The sequence below is a fragment of the Macaca nemestrina genome, chromosome 10 (genome assembly GCF_043159975.1).
Source record: "Macaca nemestrina isolate mMacNem1 chromosome 10, mMacNem.hap1, whole genome shotgun sequence".
Lineage (NCBI taxonomy): Eukaryota > Metazoa > Chordata > Mammalia > Primates > Cercopithecidae > Macaca > Macaca nemestrina.
In genome coordinates this window covers 31269903-31287193 of record NC_092134.1, presented here as the reverse complement: position 1 = coordinate 31287193, position 17291 = coordinate 31269903, and the positions used below count along the sequence as shown (strand labels likewise).

General features: G+C 46.6%; 2 protein-coding genes across 4 annotated transcripts in view; one reads left to right on the top strand and one right to left on the bottom strand.

Annotated features, from left to right (window-relative positions):
- Nucleotides 1–298: 298 nt before the first annotated feature.
- Nucleotides 299–5421, bottom strand: LOC105483144 (10 kDa heat shock protein, mitochondrial). 3 transcript variants are annotated; one of them, XM_071071236.1, is made up of 2 exons: nt 4936–5421; nt 299–4812 (listed from the first exon to the last, which is right to left on the bottom strand). In XM_071071236.1, exon 2 carries the CDS (start codon nt 1233–1235, stop codon nt 927–929), a length of 309 nt encoding a protein of 102 aa, XP_070927337.1. In that variant the 5' UTR covers nt 1236–4812; nt 4936–5421; the 3' UTR covers nt 299–926. The 3 variants fall into 3 exon arrangements, with proteins under 3 accessions (XP_070927337.1, XP_070927336.1, XP_070927338.1); XM_071071235.1 differs by having other exon boundaries at nt 299–4809; XM_071071237.1 differs by having other exon boundaries at nt 299–4809; nt 4979–5421.
- A 17-nt stretch (nt 5422–5438) lies between these two features.
- LOC105493826 (DNA damage regulated autophagy modulator 1) overlaps nt 5439–17291 on the top strand; it is a 46223-nt gene continuing 34370 nt past the window's right edge. The window contains exon 1 of the mRNA XM_011761758.3: nt 5439–5777. Within this exon, the coding sequence (XP_011760060.1) occupies nt 5647–5777 (131 nt within the window). The 5' untranslated portion in view covers nt 5439–5646. The remainder of the gene's footprint in view (nt 5778–17291) is intronic.

Sequence of the window (17291 nt, the reverse complement as noted above, 5' to 3'; positions counted from 1 at the left end):
TCCTCCTCCCAGGTTCAAGAGATTCTCCTGCCTTAGCCTCTGAGTAGCTGAGATTACATGCATGTGCCAACATACCCAGCTAATTTTTCTATTTTTAGTAAAGATGAGGTTTCACCATGTTGTCCAGGCTGGTCTTGAACTCCTGACCTCAGGTGATCCACTCACCTTGGCCTCCCAAAGTGCTGGGAAGGGCCAGGCACAGTGGCTCACGCCTGTAATCCCAGCACTTTGGGAGGCCAAGGCAGGTGGATCACTTGAAGCCAGCAATTCAAGACCAGCCTGGCCAACATGGCGAAACCCCATCTCTACTAAAAATACAAAAATTAGCTGGGTGTGGTGGTGCATGCCTGTAATCCCAGCTGCTCGGGAGACTGAGGAAGGAGAATCGCTTGAACCTGGGAGGTGGAGGTTGCAGTGAGCAGAGACCGTGCCACTGCACTCCAGCCTGCACGATGGGAGTAAGACTCCATCACAAAACAACAACAACAACAACAACGACAAAATTAGCTGGGCATGGTGGGGCATGCCTGTAGTCCAAGCTACTTGGGAGGCTGAGACACAAGGATTGAGTGAACCCGGGAGGCAGAGGTTGCAGAGAGCCAAGATCACACTACTGCACTCCAGCCTGGGTGACAGAGTGAGACTCTGTCTAGGAAAAAAAAAAAAAAAAAAACCAGAACTTTTACATTTATAGTGTATTTATTTTAAATATATATGTATACATGCCCCTTTTCCCACTCATTTACATATTTTTATTTGGAAATGTTTATATCAGTACAAGGAAACAATTTGAGACACTGGATGTCGTTAGTTATCATTAGTTTATTATGAAAGAGAAATACTGAAATTATTTACATGAAGAAAGATTTCAGAACTTCAGTGGAACGGGCAGCTTCACGTTGATGCCATTTCAATAGCGACTTATTTCAGTCTATGTACTTTCCAAGAATGTCACCATCTCCAAATAGGAAATAATCCTCGTCATATAGAACTAGTTTGGTGTTTCCATATTCTGGGAGAAGAACTTTATCTCCAACTTTCACGCTAACTGGTTGAATCTCTCCACCCTTTCCTTTAGAACCCGATCCAACAGCGACTACTCTTGCTTGCAATACTTTTCCTTGAGATTTTTCTGGAAGCATAATGCCTCCTTTGGTTACCCTTTCAGCAGCACTCCTTTCAACCAGTACTCGGTCAAAGAGTGGAAGGAACTTTCTAAACGCATGGCCTGCCATGACTCCCTCCGCCTCAGATTGGTACTGTTCTCTCGTGTATACATATTCATCTTAAGCGACAAATTCTTGTTAGTTCTATAGACAGACAACTCTCTTTTTTTGAGACTGAGTTTTGCTCTTTGTTGCCCAGGCTGGAGTGCAGTGGCCCGATCTCGGCTCACTGCAAGCTCTACTTCCCGGGTTCAGGCCATTCTCCTGCCTCAGCCTCCCGAGTAGCTGGGACTACAGGCGCCCGCCACCACCCCCGGCTAATTTTTTGCATTTTTAGTAGAGACGGGTTTTCACCGCATTAGCCAGGATGGTCTTGATTCCCTGACCTCGTGATCCACCTACCTCGGCCTCCCAAAGTGCTGGGATTAAGGCGTGAGCCACCGCGCCGGCCAGACAATTCTTATATTTGTGTTAAAAGTGATTAGCCAATTGAATTGCTTAATTCAGGGAATTACATAAGGGTAAGATGATCAGGTGAATTCTCTTTGACATTATAATTTCTTTGCTTAGGGAGAGGTTTTTTTTTTTTTTTTTTTTTTTTTTTATTTGATGAATCAGTAGCTGGGCAGGAAAGGGAAAAAGGGAAGGAACAGAGTGATTTTCAGAACATAGAAACCTAGGTAGAGATTACAGTGAAACCATGGTTGCTAGCTTTTGTGATTTTTATTTTTTATTTTTAAATTTTATTCATTTATTTATTTAAAGACCGAGTCTCTGTCGCCCAGGCTGGAGTGCAATAGCACGGTCTCTGCTCACTGCAACCTCTGCCTCCCGGGTTCAAGCAGTTCTCCTGCCTCAGCCTCCAGACTAGCTGGGATTACAGGCGCCCACCACCACGCCTGGCTAATTTTCGTATTTTTTAGCAATGATGGGGTTTCACCATGTTGACCAGGTTGGTCTTAAACTCCTGACCTCATGATCTGCCCGCCTCTCCCTCTCAAAGTGCTGGAATGACAGGTGTGAGCCACAGAGCCTGGCCATTTTTTTTTTTTGACAGGGTCTCGCTCTATTGACCAGGCTGGAGTTCAGTGGCTGCTATCTCAGCTCAACTGCAATCTCTGCTTCCCAGGTTCAAGTAATTCTCATGCCTTAGCTTTCCGAGTAACTGGGATTACAGGCACACACCACCATGCCCAGCTAATTTTTGTATTTTCAGTAGAGGTGGGGCTTCACCATATTGGCCAGGCTGGTCTCGAACTCTTGACCTCAGGTCATGTGCCTGCCTCAACCTCCCAAAGTGCTGGGATTACACTGCACCTGACCATTTTAAAATTTCTATTTATTTGTTTTTGAAATAGAGTCTCAATCTGTGGTCCAGGCTGGAGTTCAGTGGTGTGATCATAGCTCACTGCAGCCTTGAACTCCAGGCTCAAGTGATCCTCCCACCTAAGCCTCTTGTGTAGCTGGAACCGTAGGTTATGCACCACCACACCCAGTTAATTTTTAAATTTTTTGTAGATATGGGGGCGGGTCTCACTATATTGTCCTGGCTTTGGCCTCCCAAAGCGTTGGGATTATAGAACTGCGAGCTACCGTGCCTGGCCAGCTTTCGTGATTTTTAAAAAGCCTTATTTAAAATGTTCTGTTTTGTTTTGTATGGTGGGTACTCACTCCACAGCCAGTGATCTCTTGAAATACTAGTCTGCCCATGTTCCTAGTTTCTCCTTAATACCAAAAATAATCCTAGATTCTCAGCAGGACTTTGGTGACTTGGCCTCTTTGTTCCTCTCTCCATTTGCTGCCTCACACTTATTTAAGTGCTTTCATAGTCCCAGGGAAGCAAGCTCTGTGCATGCATTTCCTCCAGTTGTTTTCTGGGCTTGGAATGCTAATCTCATTTTTCTTTGCCTGGTTAATAATTATTTCCTTTTGAAAAGTCTGAGGTCATCTGTCAGAAAATCTCCCTGGTCCTTCATCTGAGCCTGGGCCCCTGGCCCTCAGCTCTGGGCATGTCTCTACTTTACTTTTTAAAATCCTCTCCTTTCCATTTAATAGACCACATAACATAATTTTGTTGTTTTGTTTTTATTTTTTTTTGTATTTTTGAGACAGTCTCGCTCTGTCACTCAGGCTAAAGTGCAGTGGTGTGGTCTCAGCTCACTGAGAAAACCTCCATCTCCCAGATTCAAGCAATTCTCCTGCTGAAGCCTCCTGAGTAGCTGGGATTACAGGCGAGAGCCATGGTGCCTGGCTAATCTTTTGTATTTTTAGTAGAGAGGGGGGTTTCGCCATGTTGGCCAGGCTGGTCTTGAACTCCTGACCTCAGGTGATCCACCCACCTCGGCCTCCCAAAGTGCTAGGATTACAGGCATGAGCCATCACGTCCGGTCTAATTTTGTTATTTTGATCGATCAGTATCCTAGTCCTGAGGGTACTATTACTATTTCATCTTTGTAGCCTAGCATGGCACCCATGAAATGTGTATATGGCTGAAAGGTGACCTTTGGTCACCAATGACCCAACAATTTCGGCCACAAATGTTGGGCTCAGACTCCCTAAATTATCAAAATCATGTGCTTATAAGTGCCTCCAGAACACAAATCCCTTTCACAGGGTTTGAAACGTATCAAGTCACCATTAATCATCTTAGGCCAAGGCTCCAAGTCTGGGCTACTCCAGAACCCCGAGGGGAGAAAGAGAATTTTTTTTTTTTTTTTTTTTTTTTTTTTGAGAAAAGGTCTTGCTCTGTCACCCAGGCTGAGCGAAGTGGTGTGATAAAGGCTCACTGCAGCCTCAACCCCCAAGGCTCAAGTGATCCTCCCAACTCAGTCTCCTGAGTATCTGGAACCGGAATTTTTTTTTTTCTTTTCTCTTTCTGAAGGGGTGGCCTGCCCCTCCACACCTGTGGGTGTTTCTCGTTAGGTGGAACGAGAGACTTGAGAAAAGAAGTAAGACACAGAGACAAAGTATAGAGAAAGAAAAGCGGGGGCCCAGGGGACCGGCGCTCAGCTTACAGAGGACCCACGCCGGCACCGGCCTCTGAGTTCCCTTAGAATTTATAGATAATTATCTTTACCATCTTAAAGATAAGGGAGTAGCAGGACAATAGGATCGTTTTTAGGGAGGAAATTAGCAGTAAGACATAAGAACAAGGATCTCTGTGACATGAATAAGTTTAAAGGAAAATCCTGTGCCTTGAGATAAAACTTTTAGCAACATTGTTTCATCCTATCACATGGGGATAAACCTTGGACAATACCTAGCTTTTCTAGGAACAAAGACACACCCTGCACGCCCAAAATCCATTAAACCTTGAGTTACCACAGCACATGTCTCTTGCAAGGACAAGGTTGGGGGTAGAGTCACAGATTAACAGCATCTCAAATACAGAACAAAATGGAGTCTCTTATGTCTACTTCACAGTAACAGGCTGATCTCTTTCTTTTCCCCACATTTTCTTTTTTTTTTTTTTTTTGTAGCATGGGGGTTTCCCTATGTTACCCAGGCTGATCTCTAGTTCTTAGGCTCAAGCGATGATCCTCGCACCTCGGCCTCCCAAAGTGATGGCATTCCAGGAGTGATGGCTATTCATGGTGCCCGGCCTGGGAAATCTTATTTCCAGGAAATATTCTCCAGTTGCGCTCTGCTGGAAAGCAGCACAATGGGCCTCCCGGCTCCGTGGGAGCGCAGTCCCACCCGCACGCACCGCACCCCACCCGCCTACTCTCCACCCAACTCGTTCCCACTGTCTGGGTTTTCGGGTGTTCACCATTGAGGTGGGAGCCACATCTGCGCCCCGTGGCCTGGCGAACCTCACTGAACACTTCTGCCCGACCCCCGCAGCAGTAGCGCGACTGGATGGCGTGGGTGTCACCACGCGGTGGACACTCTCTCTGCCGCGACGCGCCGGCGGCGGGACCTCGGAGGGGACGCCCTAGGGGTGCGAGGCCCGGCACTCCGGAAATCCCCCGGGAGGGAGGGGTTGGGAGAAATAAATCCTTTTCTCCAGAGTTGCGCAAGAGCCAGCGCGGTAGGGCCAGGGTGGGAAGGCCAGAGTGGGCGTCCCAGCCAGTGACCCCAGGCCGCCCGCCCGCGCCCAACCCAGCCCCAGCCGAGTGTCCGAACCAAAAGCGAAAGGAACCCGACCCCCGCGTCCTCTCTGGCGGCTCCGGCGTCGCGTCCGCTGGGAGGTCGCCGCGCGCCTCCGACCCTGCCGGGCAGCTTTGTGACTTCACTCGTTTCGCAACAAGCCCGGGCCGCCCGCGCCCCACCCACTCTGGCCCGGCAGCCTCGCCGCCCGCCACCTCGCTCCGCTTCTCGCGCTTCCCCTCCCTCCGGGGCTGGGCCTGCCCCGGCCGTCGCGGAGCCTCCCCTCCCACCGTCCGTGACCGTCCGCGCCCGGCCGCCGCCTCCAGGCAGCCCGGAGCAACCCGGCGCCTGGCCTGGCTGGGCGCAGCACTCTGTTGGCGGCGGCGGCGCGATGCTGTGCTTCCTGAGGGGAATGGCTTTCGTCCCCTTCCTCTTGGTGACCTGGTCGTCAGCCGCCTTCATCATCTCCTACGTGGTCGCCGTGCTCTCCGGGCACGTCAACCCCTTCCTCCCCTACATCAGGTGAGAGGCAGGGTGGGCGCCGGGGCCCCAGGAGCAGGCACAGGGACCAGAAGGAGCGCTGCTGATGGGGAGGGAAGGCGTCCGGACCCAGCTGGGGGCGTCGTGTGGTCAGGCTAAGGTGTGAGCAGGAGGAGAGGTGCTCCCAACAGCCTGGGATGTTTAGGGAGGCAGTGGGTGGGGCGCTGAGCACTTTTGCCTGTACCCGGAGCGTGAAACAGGGTGGCAGCAAGGAGAGGTTCAGGATAGACGGTAGAGCTTTCAGTCTGGGTATGGGACAGAATCTCAGCAGGACGTTCTCAGGCGATATTTGGAACAAGATGGGTCCTGATAGATGATATGTATTGTACAAGAGGTAGATTCAGGTATATGCTAAACAGCCACTATTTTCACTTCTGCATCCCAACATCCCTTGAAGTGGGTGTTTGGGCTCATTTTTCCTGCAAGGGAGCCGTGGTGTAAAATTGGTGAAATATCATCAACGTGACACTGATGTCACACTAGTTAATGGTAGGAGCAGAATTCACACCCAGCAATGCAGAAAGCAACACTGTGCCGCCCCCAGGTCCTTGGAAGTCTGGCTTAAATTCTCTGGAGCTGCACCAGACACCTCTGGACACTGTGACCCCAAAGCCCTCAACTTGTCGACAACTTGTGACATCTTTTGTATTATTTTACCCATTCAGTTTTCCTGTGCTTTGGCCTCTACCTTTCCTGAGGGGCACTTCAGTGCCAGGGACAATGATCTGATCCTCCTATGTGGGTTCCAGCTCAGTGCCTTTCTCATAGTGCCGGGATTCTTTAAACGTTAGAACCATCCATTCTTATCTAAGTAGTGTGACTCCTCTGGACATGCATTGGTTGGTGAACAGATGATAAGGTTGGTGACACCCAAGGTTTGTTACTGCTATGATAGAAAATGTAGGGCGTCTTCTTCCCTGCAGCCATTCTGTCTGGTGAACAATGTTCTGTGTTTTGTTTTTTTTTTTTTGGTTTTTGTTTGTTTGTTTGTTTCGTTTTTTGGGGGCGGGTGTGGGGAGTGTGGAGAAAGGGGAAACAAAGATCAAGCAGGAGGGGACTAGCATTTTTTTGAAAAAAATTTATTTTATTTTATTTATTTCATTTTATTTTATTTTTTTGAGACAGAGTCTCGCTCTGTCGCCCGGGCTGGAGTGCAGTGGCCGGATCTCAGCTCACTGCAAGTTCCACCTCCCGGGTTTACGCCATTCTCCTGCCTCAGCCTCCCGAGTAGCTGGGACTACAGGCGCCCGCCACCTCGCCTCGGCTAGTTTTTTTTTGTATTTTTTAGTAGAGACGGGGTTTCACCATGTTAGCCAGGATGGTCTCGATCTCCTGACCTCGTGATCTGCCCGTCTCGGCCTCCCAAAGTGCTGGGATTACAGGCTTGAGCCACCGTGCCCGGCCAAAAAAAATTTTATTTTTTTGAGACAGAGTCTCGTTCTGTCACCTAGGCTGGAGTGCAGTGCCGCAATCTCGGCTCACTGCAACCTCTGCCTCCCTGGTTCAAGCGATTCTCCTGCCTCAGCCTCCTGACTAGCTGAGATTACAGGCATGCACCACCACACCTGGCTTAATTTTTTTGTATTTTTAGTAGAGACAGGGTTTCACTATGTTGGTCAGGCTGGTCTCAAATTCCTGACCTCAAGTGATCCTTCTGCCTTGGCCTCCCAAAGTGCTGGGATTTATAAGTGTGAGCCACCGTACCCGGGGAACTAGCATTTAAAAGATGCAGGGAAGAGAGCAATAGGTAGAATAGTACACAGAAGCAAATTTGAAGTACCTATGAAAGAAGAGATGTTATTTATATTGAGAAGATGTTCCCATCTGGCCTTTTGTTTTTTTTCCATTTATTATTATTATTTTTTATTTTCAGTAGATTCAAGGTCTCACTATATTGCCTAGGCTGGTCTTAAACTCTTGAGCTCAAACAGTCCCTCTGCTTTGGCCTCCCAAAGTGTTGGGATTATAGGAGTAAGCCACCACGCCTGGCCCTCCCATGTGGTATTATGCTTGGAAGAAACCTAGGCTTGGTTTCTCATGGCACATCTCAGGCCCAAGTGCCATCATCCTGCTTCTGAAGCAGGATAGATCCTTCTAGACTTGTGTAAAAGTAAAGAGCTGTGGCCGGGCGCGGTGGCTCAAGCCTGTAATCCCAGCACTTTGGGAGGCCGAGACGGGCGGATCACGAGGTCAGGAGATCAAGACCATCCTGGCTAACGCGGTGAAACCCCGTCTCTACTAAAAAAAATACAAAAAACTAGCCAGGCGAGGTGGCCAGCGCCTGTAGTCCCAGCTACTCAGGAGGCTGAGGCAGGAGAATGGCGTAAAGCGGAGCTTGCAGTGAGCTGAGATCCGGCCACTGCACGCCAGCCTGGGCAACAGAGCGAGACTCCGTCTCAAAAAACAAAAAAACAAAAAGAAAAAGTAAAGAGCTGCTTGGCTGGGCGCGGTGGCTCACACCTGTAATCCCAGCACTTTGGGAGGCCGAGGTGGGCGGATCACGAGGTCAAGAGATCGAGACCATCCTGGCCAACATGGTGAAACCCCATCTCTACTAAAAATGCAAAAATTAGCTGGACGTGGTGTCCCAGCTACTCAGGAGGCTGGGGCAGAATTGATTGAACCCGGGAGGCAGAGGTTGCAGTAAGCCAAGATAGAGCCACTGCACTCCAGCCTGGTGACAGAGCGAGACTCCGTCTCAGGGGAAAAAAAAAAAAAAAAAAGTAAAGAACTACTCTACCTGCAGTGCTGCTTCTTTTGTTTGTTTGTTTGTTTTTTCAGACAAAGTCTCACTCTGTTGCCCAATCTGTAGTGAGGTGGTGGGATCACAGCTCACTGCATCCTCCACCTCCTGGGCTCCATTGATCCTCCCACCTCAGCCTCCTGAATAGTTGGGGACTGTAGACAGGCATGCACAACCATGCCCAGCTAATTTTTAATTCTTTTTGTATTTGTAGAGATGGCATCTTGCTGTGTCCTGCAATGCTTCCTTTTTGTTTTTAAGACAGAGTCTTGCTTTGTCGCCCAGGCTGGAGTGTAATGGTGCAATCTTGGCTCACTGCAACCTCCACCTCCTGGTTCAAGAAATTCTCCTGACTCAGCCTCCCAAGTAGCTGGGATTACAGGCACCTGCCACCACACCCAGGTAATTTTTTTGTATTTTTAGCAGAGACGGGGTTTCACCATGTTGGCCAGGCTGGTCTCGAACTCCTGACCTCAGATGATCCACCTGCCTCAGCCTCCTAAAGTGTTGGGATTACAGGGGTGAGCCACCGCGCCCAGCCTGCAGTGCTTCTTATTGAGAAAACAATAGCCATGTTTGTCCCAGATCTGAAGACTGAGGACAGATCATGTGTGATATTCATTGGTCAGGCTGTAAAGGCAGGTTTTGAATGTTCATGAAGGTGTCTGATGTAGTTGTGATTAATATCACTCCAAGGTGAACGTGAAATGGGAGACATTCAGAAATGGAAAAATAAGCTGACAAGGTGAACCACTTGTGAGATGCTCAAATCACAGACCCTACAAGGAAAGGGTTTACAATTTACCAAGGAAGCCTTCAGGAAAAGCAGAGTTACAGGAGAAAAAGGCATGGAATTGCCCCTTGGTTGCCAGGAGTTCTCAGCCAACACACAACAAACATGTATTGATTGCCCATGTGTGCCTGGGGCTTTTAGGTTGTTTGCTCTCTGCTTACCTGAGCAGCCGGAGCACTAGATTGCCTCTGCCCACTCCTAGAAAACAAGTCCTTGGTGCAGCAACAAGATGTGGGTAAGAACCACACATAGAGAAGAAGGCCGGGCGCGGTCTCTACTAAAAATACAAAAAGTTAGCTGAGCGTGGTGGCACATGCCTGTGAGCCCAGCTACTCAGGAGGCTGAGGCATGAGAATCGTTTGAAACTGGGAGCTAGAGGTTGCAGTGAACTGAGATTATGCCACTGCACTCCAGCCTGGTTGACTGAGTGAGACTCTTTCTCAAAAAAAAAAAAAGAAAAAGAAAAAGAAAAAAAGAACCAGACATAGAGAAGTGATGGAAGTAACTCTACATTTATCCACTGGCCCTGAAATATTCAACCTTATCTCTCTCTCTCTCTCTCTTTTTTTTTTTTTGAGATGGGGTCTTGCTATGTTGCTCAGGCTGGTCTTGAACTCTAGGGCTCAAGCAATCACCTGACCTCAGCCTCCTGAGTACCTGGGATTAAAAGTGTTCACCCCCATCCCAGGCTGACAGTATCTCTCTTAGCTCATCACCTCCTGCTCTCCTCTACCCCTACCCTTTGTACTTCCCTTCAACCACACTGGCCTTGTGTCTTAACACATCAAGCACCCCTCCTTCTCAAGGCCTTTGCGGTGGCTATTCCCTCTGCCAAGTGTTCTTCCTGCAGCTATTTTTCACTTACCTCTTTTGTTCAAATGTTACCTTCCTGCAGACTTTTTCACTTACCTCCTTTATTCAAATGTTATCATCTTGATGAGACCTGCCCTTATCACCTTTTTTTTTTTTTTTTTTTGAGACGGAGTCTCGCTCTATCGCCCAGGCTGGAGTGCAGTGGCCGGATCTCAGCTCACTGCAAGCTCCGCCTCCCGGGTTCACGCCATTCTCCTGCCTCAGCCTCCCGAGTAGTTGGGACTACAGGCGCCTGCCACCGCGCCCGGCTAGTTTTTTGTATTTTTTAGTAGAGACGGGGTTTCACCGTGTTAGCCAGGATGGTCTCGATCTCCTGACCTCGTGATCCGCCCGTCTCGGCCTCCCAAAGTGCTGGGATTACAGGCTTGAGCCACCGCGCCCGGCCCCTTATCTCCTTTTTTAAAAATCGCACCTGACCACTACTGGTCCCCATATCCAATCTTATTATTCACCATAGCACCTATCACCTTCTAACAAATCATGTGATTTAACTTATTAATTATGTTTATTTTCTGTCTCCCTTCACTGGATTGTAAGATCGATGAAAGCTCTCAGTATTTGCTGAATGAGTATTTCTTGGGTACTCACTCTTTACCCCAGGACAGGGCAGATCCCACAAGGAAAAGCTTGACATGGCCATTCAGTTTGGTGGCTGGTGATCGGAAGTCCTCAGGATGAGTTTCCTTTTACATTCTAACATTGTTCAGCCTTTCTGATGGTCTGATGTTTTTAGCACAGTTGAACACTTTAAATAAGAACCACAACCATAAGGAGGACCTCTCCCCAGTATGACATTTACAATCAGCTTTCTTATCAGATGCTTTCTCCTTGTAACATTGTTATTCTTCAGCATATTGGATAAATTGGCAAATGGTTCTTAGACATATGAAAAGATATTCAACTTTATGAATAGGAATAAATATTCAAATTAAAACTCACTGATGCCAGTTGTGATCTACTAGGTTAGCAGAAACCCAAATGTTTGATACTAGTACTGGTGAGAATATGGGGAAACAGTCTCTTTCCTACATTGCTTACAGGAACGTGAACTGATTTCAGTCTCCATGGTGGGACTTGGGCAATATCTATGGATATGACAGATACACACACACATTTGATGCAACAGCCATTTTTTTTTTGGAAATTTATCCTATAGGTATACATGCCCATGTGAAGAATGGCATTTCTACAATGTTACTCAGGGCATTGCTTTGAATAACAAAAGATTGGAAACTACAAATGACCATCAGTAGAGAATTGCCTAAATAAATGTGGTTTATTTATTAAAGGATACCTCAAGTGAAAGCTCTCTGTACCTAGCAGATTCTTTTTACGTCAATACACTTGTATGGAAAAATCTCCAAGATACATTGTTACATGGGAAAAAGCAAGATGCAGAACAATGTATGTGCTCATTAGTGGAGAAAAAAGAGGAGAAAAATAATATGTATTTGCATTAGCTTGCATAAAGAAACAAATAAAAGTGGTTTATCTGTGTGTGATGGAGGGAGGAGTAGGTCAAGGTCAGTGAGACATTGGCAGATGAGGAGAAAGGATGATTATAAGCCATACCTTTTTGTTTTATTTTTTAGCCAAATGAATGGGTTTCCTATCAGAAAATTAAATTAAAAACATGAGGCTGGGCGCAGTGGCTCACTCACGCCTATAATCCCAGCACTTTGGGAGGCCAAAGTGGGCAGATCATGAGGTCAAGAGATCGCGACCATTCTGGCCAACGTCGTGAAAACCCATCTCTACTAAAAATACAAAAATTAGCTGGGCGTGGTGGCGTGCGCCTGTAGTCCCAGCTACTTGGGAGGCTGAGGCAGGAGAATCGCTTGAACCCGGGAGGTGGAGGTTGCAGTGGGCCGAGATTGCACCACTGCACTCCAGCCTGGGCGACAGAGCGAGACTCCGTCTCAAAAAAAAAAAAAAAAAAAAAAAAATTAAAAATATGGGCCTGGCCGGGCGCGGTGGCTCACGCCTGTAATCCCAGCACTTTGGGAGGCCGAGGCGGGGGATCACAAGGTCAGTAGATGGAGACCACGGTGAAACCCCGTCTCTACTAAAAATACAAAAAATTAGCTGGGTGCAGTGGCGGGCGCCTGTAGTCCCAGCTACTCAGGAGGCTGAGGCAGGAGAATGGCGTAAATCCAGGAGGCGGAACTTGCAGAGAGCCGAGATGGCGCCACTGCACTCCAGCCTGGGCGACAGAGCGAGACTCCGTCTCAAAAAAAAAAAAAAAAAAAAAAATTGGGCCCAACCACCATGAGATATAACAAGTTAGAATAGCATAAAGTAATATTTCTTTTTCTTTTTTTTTTTTTTTTGAGACGGAGTCTCGCTCTATCGCCCAGGCTGGAGTGCCATGGCCGAATCTCAGCTTACTGCAAACTCCGCCTCCCGGGTTTACGCCATTCTCCTGTCTCAGCCTCCCGAGTAGCTGGGACTACAGGCGCCCGCCACCTCGCCCGGCTAGTTTTTTGTGTTTTTTTAGGAGAGACGGGGTTTCACCGTGTTAGCCAGGATGGTCTCGATCTGCTGACCTCGTGATCCACCCGTCTCCCAAAGTGCTGGGATTACAGGCTTGAGCCACCGCCCCCGGCCTAAAGTGATATTTCTTATTCTGAAACCATTAACAAAAGCATATCAAAAGGAAGGACAAATAAAAGCTAACCTCAAAAAATTAGTTTAGATTTGCACTTGGGTGTGGTGCCTCATGCCTGTAATCCCACACTTTGGGAGGCTGAAGTGGGCTGATCACTTGAGTCCAGGAGTTTGAGACCAGCCATGGGCAATATGGTGCAACTCTGTCTCTACAATAGTCCCGCCTACTCAGGAGGCTGAGGTGGGAGGATCACTTGAGCCTGGAGTCTGAGGCTGCAGTGATCTGTGATCACACTGTTGCACTCCAGCTTGGGTGACAGAGCGACACCCCTGTCTCAAAAAAAAAAAAAAAAAAAAAAAAAAAGAGTTGCACAAAGCCACACCCACATTCTCAAGCCGAATCACGCTTACCTTGTTATAGTTTCTTATCAAATTATTAACTTTTTCCAGCTTGTAGACCACTGTCTTCCATCTTCTTTTTGGCATGTGTCTCTTGCCATGATATCTTGCTCATGATATTCTGTGATCCTTTACTCTTCAGTGTTGCCAATTCTAGATCCTGGCTTTTCTCTTTATTAGCACGTCTCACTTTCTGTGTGAATACAGTTTTGTGGCATAGATTGCGGCCTTTGGCCACCCACATTGTTCTACCTCATGACCCCACACTCTCTGCTCAGTAGTTGATGACAGAAAACTGGGTCACCTAGAATCAAGCCACTTTAAAAAGGGGAACAAAATTGCAGAGTAAATGAAGTAAAAGAAGTTTGGTCAGGTCTTTAACTTCAAAAATGATACTAACAATTAGGAAAATAACGAGTTTAACTTACATTTATATAACAATCACAAATTTTGGGTTATGACAAGTATGTGTTAATTCTTCAGATGCTGATCTTTATAGATAAAATATCTTTATAGAGAAAATGCTTTTTTTTTTTTTGAGGTGGAGTTTCACTTTTGTTGCCCAGGCTGGAGTGCAATGGCACACTCTCGGCTCACTGCAACCTCCTGCCTCCCGGTTCAAGCTATTCTCCCACCTCAGCCTCCTGAGTAGCTGTGATTAGAGGCATGTGCCACCTTGCCCCGGCTAATTTTTTTTTTTTTTTTTTTTTTTTTGAGACGAAGTCTCACTCTTATCCCCCAGGCTCAAGTGCAATGGCGCGATCTCGGCTCACTGCAACCTCTGCCTCCCAGGTTCAAAAGATTCTCCTGCCTCAGCCCCCTGAGTAGCTGGAATTACAGGCACCTGCTACCATGCCCAGCCAATTTTTGTATTTTTAGTTGAGACAGGGTTTCACCATGTTGGCCGGGCCCGGACTCCTGACTTCAGGTGTTCCACTGGCCTCGGCCTCCCAAAGTGTTGGGATTACTGGCATGAGCCACCGCGCCCGGCCTCGCCGGCTAATTTTGTACTTTTAGTAGAGATGGGGTTTCTCTCTGTTGGTCAGGCTGGTCTTGAACTCCCGCCTTGGCCTCCCAAAGTGCTGGGATTACAGGCGTGGGTCACCGCGCCCAGCCTTGCATTCTTTTTCCAATACAGAAAAATAGTTTTATGATTATATTATAGTAAGTCTTTCATTTCACATTTAACTTTTTAAGGAAAGTTTCCTTCTCTTTTTGTTTTTTATAAACCCTGGTGTCAAGCGCTGACTTTCAGTAGCTCATAGCAAGGGAGGGAGCTGCTTTGCTACTACGAACCTCTGCCCCAGAAGCAGGTTGTCTATGAGTGGTTTAATACCAGGTTTCCCATTAACTACATTTAGCTTTTGAAGGGGCATATGAAGAGGTTCATTTTTGCAAAAATGTCTGAAGACTCCAATTTTCCCAATGGACTTTTTTTTTTTTTTTTTTTTTTTTTAGACAGAACTTTGCTCTGTCGCCCAGGCTGGAGTGCAGTGGCATGACCTCAGCTCACTGCAACCTCTGCCTCCCAGTTCAAGCAATTCTCCTGTGTCAGCCTCCTGAGTAGCCGGGACTACAGGCTCCTGCCACCATGTCCAGCTAATTTTTTGTATTTTTAGTAGAGACAGCGTTTCACCATGTTGGCCAGTCTGGTCTCGAACTCCTGGCCTCAAGTGATCTGCCCGCCTCTGCCTCCAAAATTCCTAGGATTATAGGCGTGAGCCACCGCGCCTGGCCTTCCAGTGGCCATTCTTAATCTGTATGTAAAGATATTGATCTTGTTTATTGCCTGTCTCACACAAAATATACGCTCCATGAGGATAGAGATTTGGGGTTTGTCTATAGCATTTGTGACAGAGCCTGACACATTGCAGGCACTTGGTAAATATTGGTTGAATGTTGAACAAGATAATTTGTGTCATATGGTCCTGTTTCATTAACCTTGTTAGTTTCCTCCTCTTTAATTGTTAACTGATTCTGCCAGCACCTCATTGTTCATTGACTTTGGTTGCAGTTCTGTTTTCCAGCACAATTAGAAATGAAATCCTTGTGTTTCAGAAGATTTGCGGTCCCAGTTTGTGGTTGATTTGACTTGCATTGTTGACTATTTACAATATTTAATAATAATACTAAGAGGGAACATAGCATGATTAAGAGCAACAACTTTGCAACAGACAGCCTGGATTAGGGTATGGCTCTATTATGTGTCCCAACCGTAGAACTTTGGACAGGTTACTTGACGTCTCTCTGCTTCTCTATTGGTTAATAATTGCACGTACTTCATTATTAACACGAACTCACAGAAAACTCATTAACACTCTGGTGGAAGAACATAATATGTAGAAGCACTTGCTATTAGTATTATGAAGGGGGCCGTCCACATTGGTCTGGATAGGAAAGGATGTTTGGTTGAGAGCTAATTTTAGAAGTGATCGCTTTATATGTGAATGTAATATCAGAAGCTCTTTTATTTAGTAGCCTCAACTTAATCAACTTGCTGGGTTAACTGATGAATTCGTTCTTTGAAAAATGCACTGACTGAAGCCAATGATCCCTCACAACTCCTTCCTGTGAGGGCCACTCTGTAGGTACTTGCTTCTCTTACCCATGTCTTTGTATTCTTATCAAATGCCAATTGTGTTTATTCCCAAATTATATTTATGTTCATGCCAGTTGTATTTTGTATTGTAACTGTGTGACTTAACGCAACACATATTAACTGTTGATCTGTGTAGGCAAAAAGAGAATTGTAATTTCTAAAAAAATTTGTTTGTGCCGGACACAGTGGCTCACGCCTGTAATCCCAGCACTTTGGGAGGCTGAGGCGGGCGGATCACTTGAGGTCAGGAGTTCAATACCAGCCTGGCCAACATGGTGAAACCCCATCTCTATTAAAAATACAAAATTAGCCAGGCATGGTGGCACACGCCTGTAATCCCAGCTACTCGGGAGGCTGAGGCAGGAGAGTCGCTTGAATCTGGGAGGCAGAGGTTGCAGTGAGCTGAGATTGTGCCATTGCACTCCAGCCTGGGCGACAAGAGTGAAACTCCATCTTAAAACAACAACAACAAAAAAAAAATTGGTTGAATGCTTTGGCAAGATTAAAAAGAGACAAATTGTCCAAAAAAAATTTGCAGTCCTTTTAGTAATTGATCTGACAACTGTAAATATTTAGGAAACTGGTATAAGGAAAACTGGAAAGAGTCTGAATTCAAATTGCTTCAAAAGTGTTTTTAAGACTTCCTGCCACTTTAAAGAAACCAAAGTTGGAAATGAGATGATTCAAAGTAGATGTGATGTATATGCCAAGAAGACATAGTGGACCCATACTCTTGTAACGGCACTGGTCTACATCCACAGGTAGGCAAATTAATATACATTGATACACTTCAAGTTAAAATAAAATGTTTGTGGTATGTATTCATTCATACAATTTTTAAGACTTTTTTAAGTACTCACTACTGGCATCTTTTTTTTTTTTCCTTTTTTTCTTTTTTCTTTTTTGAAACAGAGTCTAACTCTTGTCATCCAGGCTGGAGTGTAGTGGCACAATCCAAGCTCACTGCAACCTCTGCCTCACGGGTTTAAGCAATTCTTATGCCTCAGCCTCCCAAGTAGCTGAGATTACAGGCGCCCACCACCACGCATGGCTAATTTTTGTATTTTTAGTAGAGATGGGGTTTCATCATGTTGGCCAGGCTGGTCTCGAACTCCTGACCTCAAGTGATCTGCCTGCCTTGGCCTCCCAAAGTCCTGGGATTACAGGCATGAGCCACTGTGCCTGGCCCTAATTTTTGATGACTTTTGCTTAAACCAACTTTTTTGATTACTTTTTTTTTATTTTTTATTTATTTTTAATTTTTTTATTTTTTTTGAGGCGGAGTCTCGCTCTGTCACCCAGGCTGGAGTGCAGTGGCCGGATCTCAGCTCACTGCAAGCTCCGCCTCCCGGGTTCGGGCCATTCTCCTGCCTCAGCCTCCTGAGTAGCTGGGACTACAGGCGCCCGCCACCTCGCCTGGCTAGTTTTTTGTATTTTTTAGTAGAGACAGGGTTTCACCGTGTTAGCCAGGATGGTCTCGAT

Bases quoted from the DNA above. Each gene is read 5' to 3' on its own strand.
- LOC105483144 (XM_071071236.1), bottom strand. From the start codon at position 1,235: ATGGCAGGCCATGCGTTTAGAAAGTTCCTTCCACTCTTTGACCGAGTA.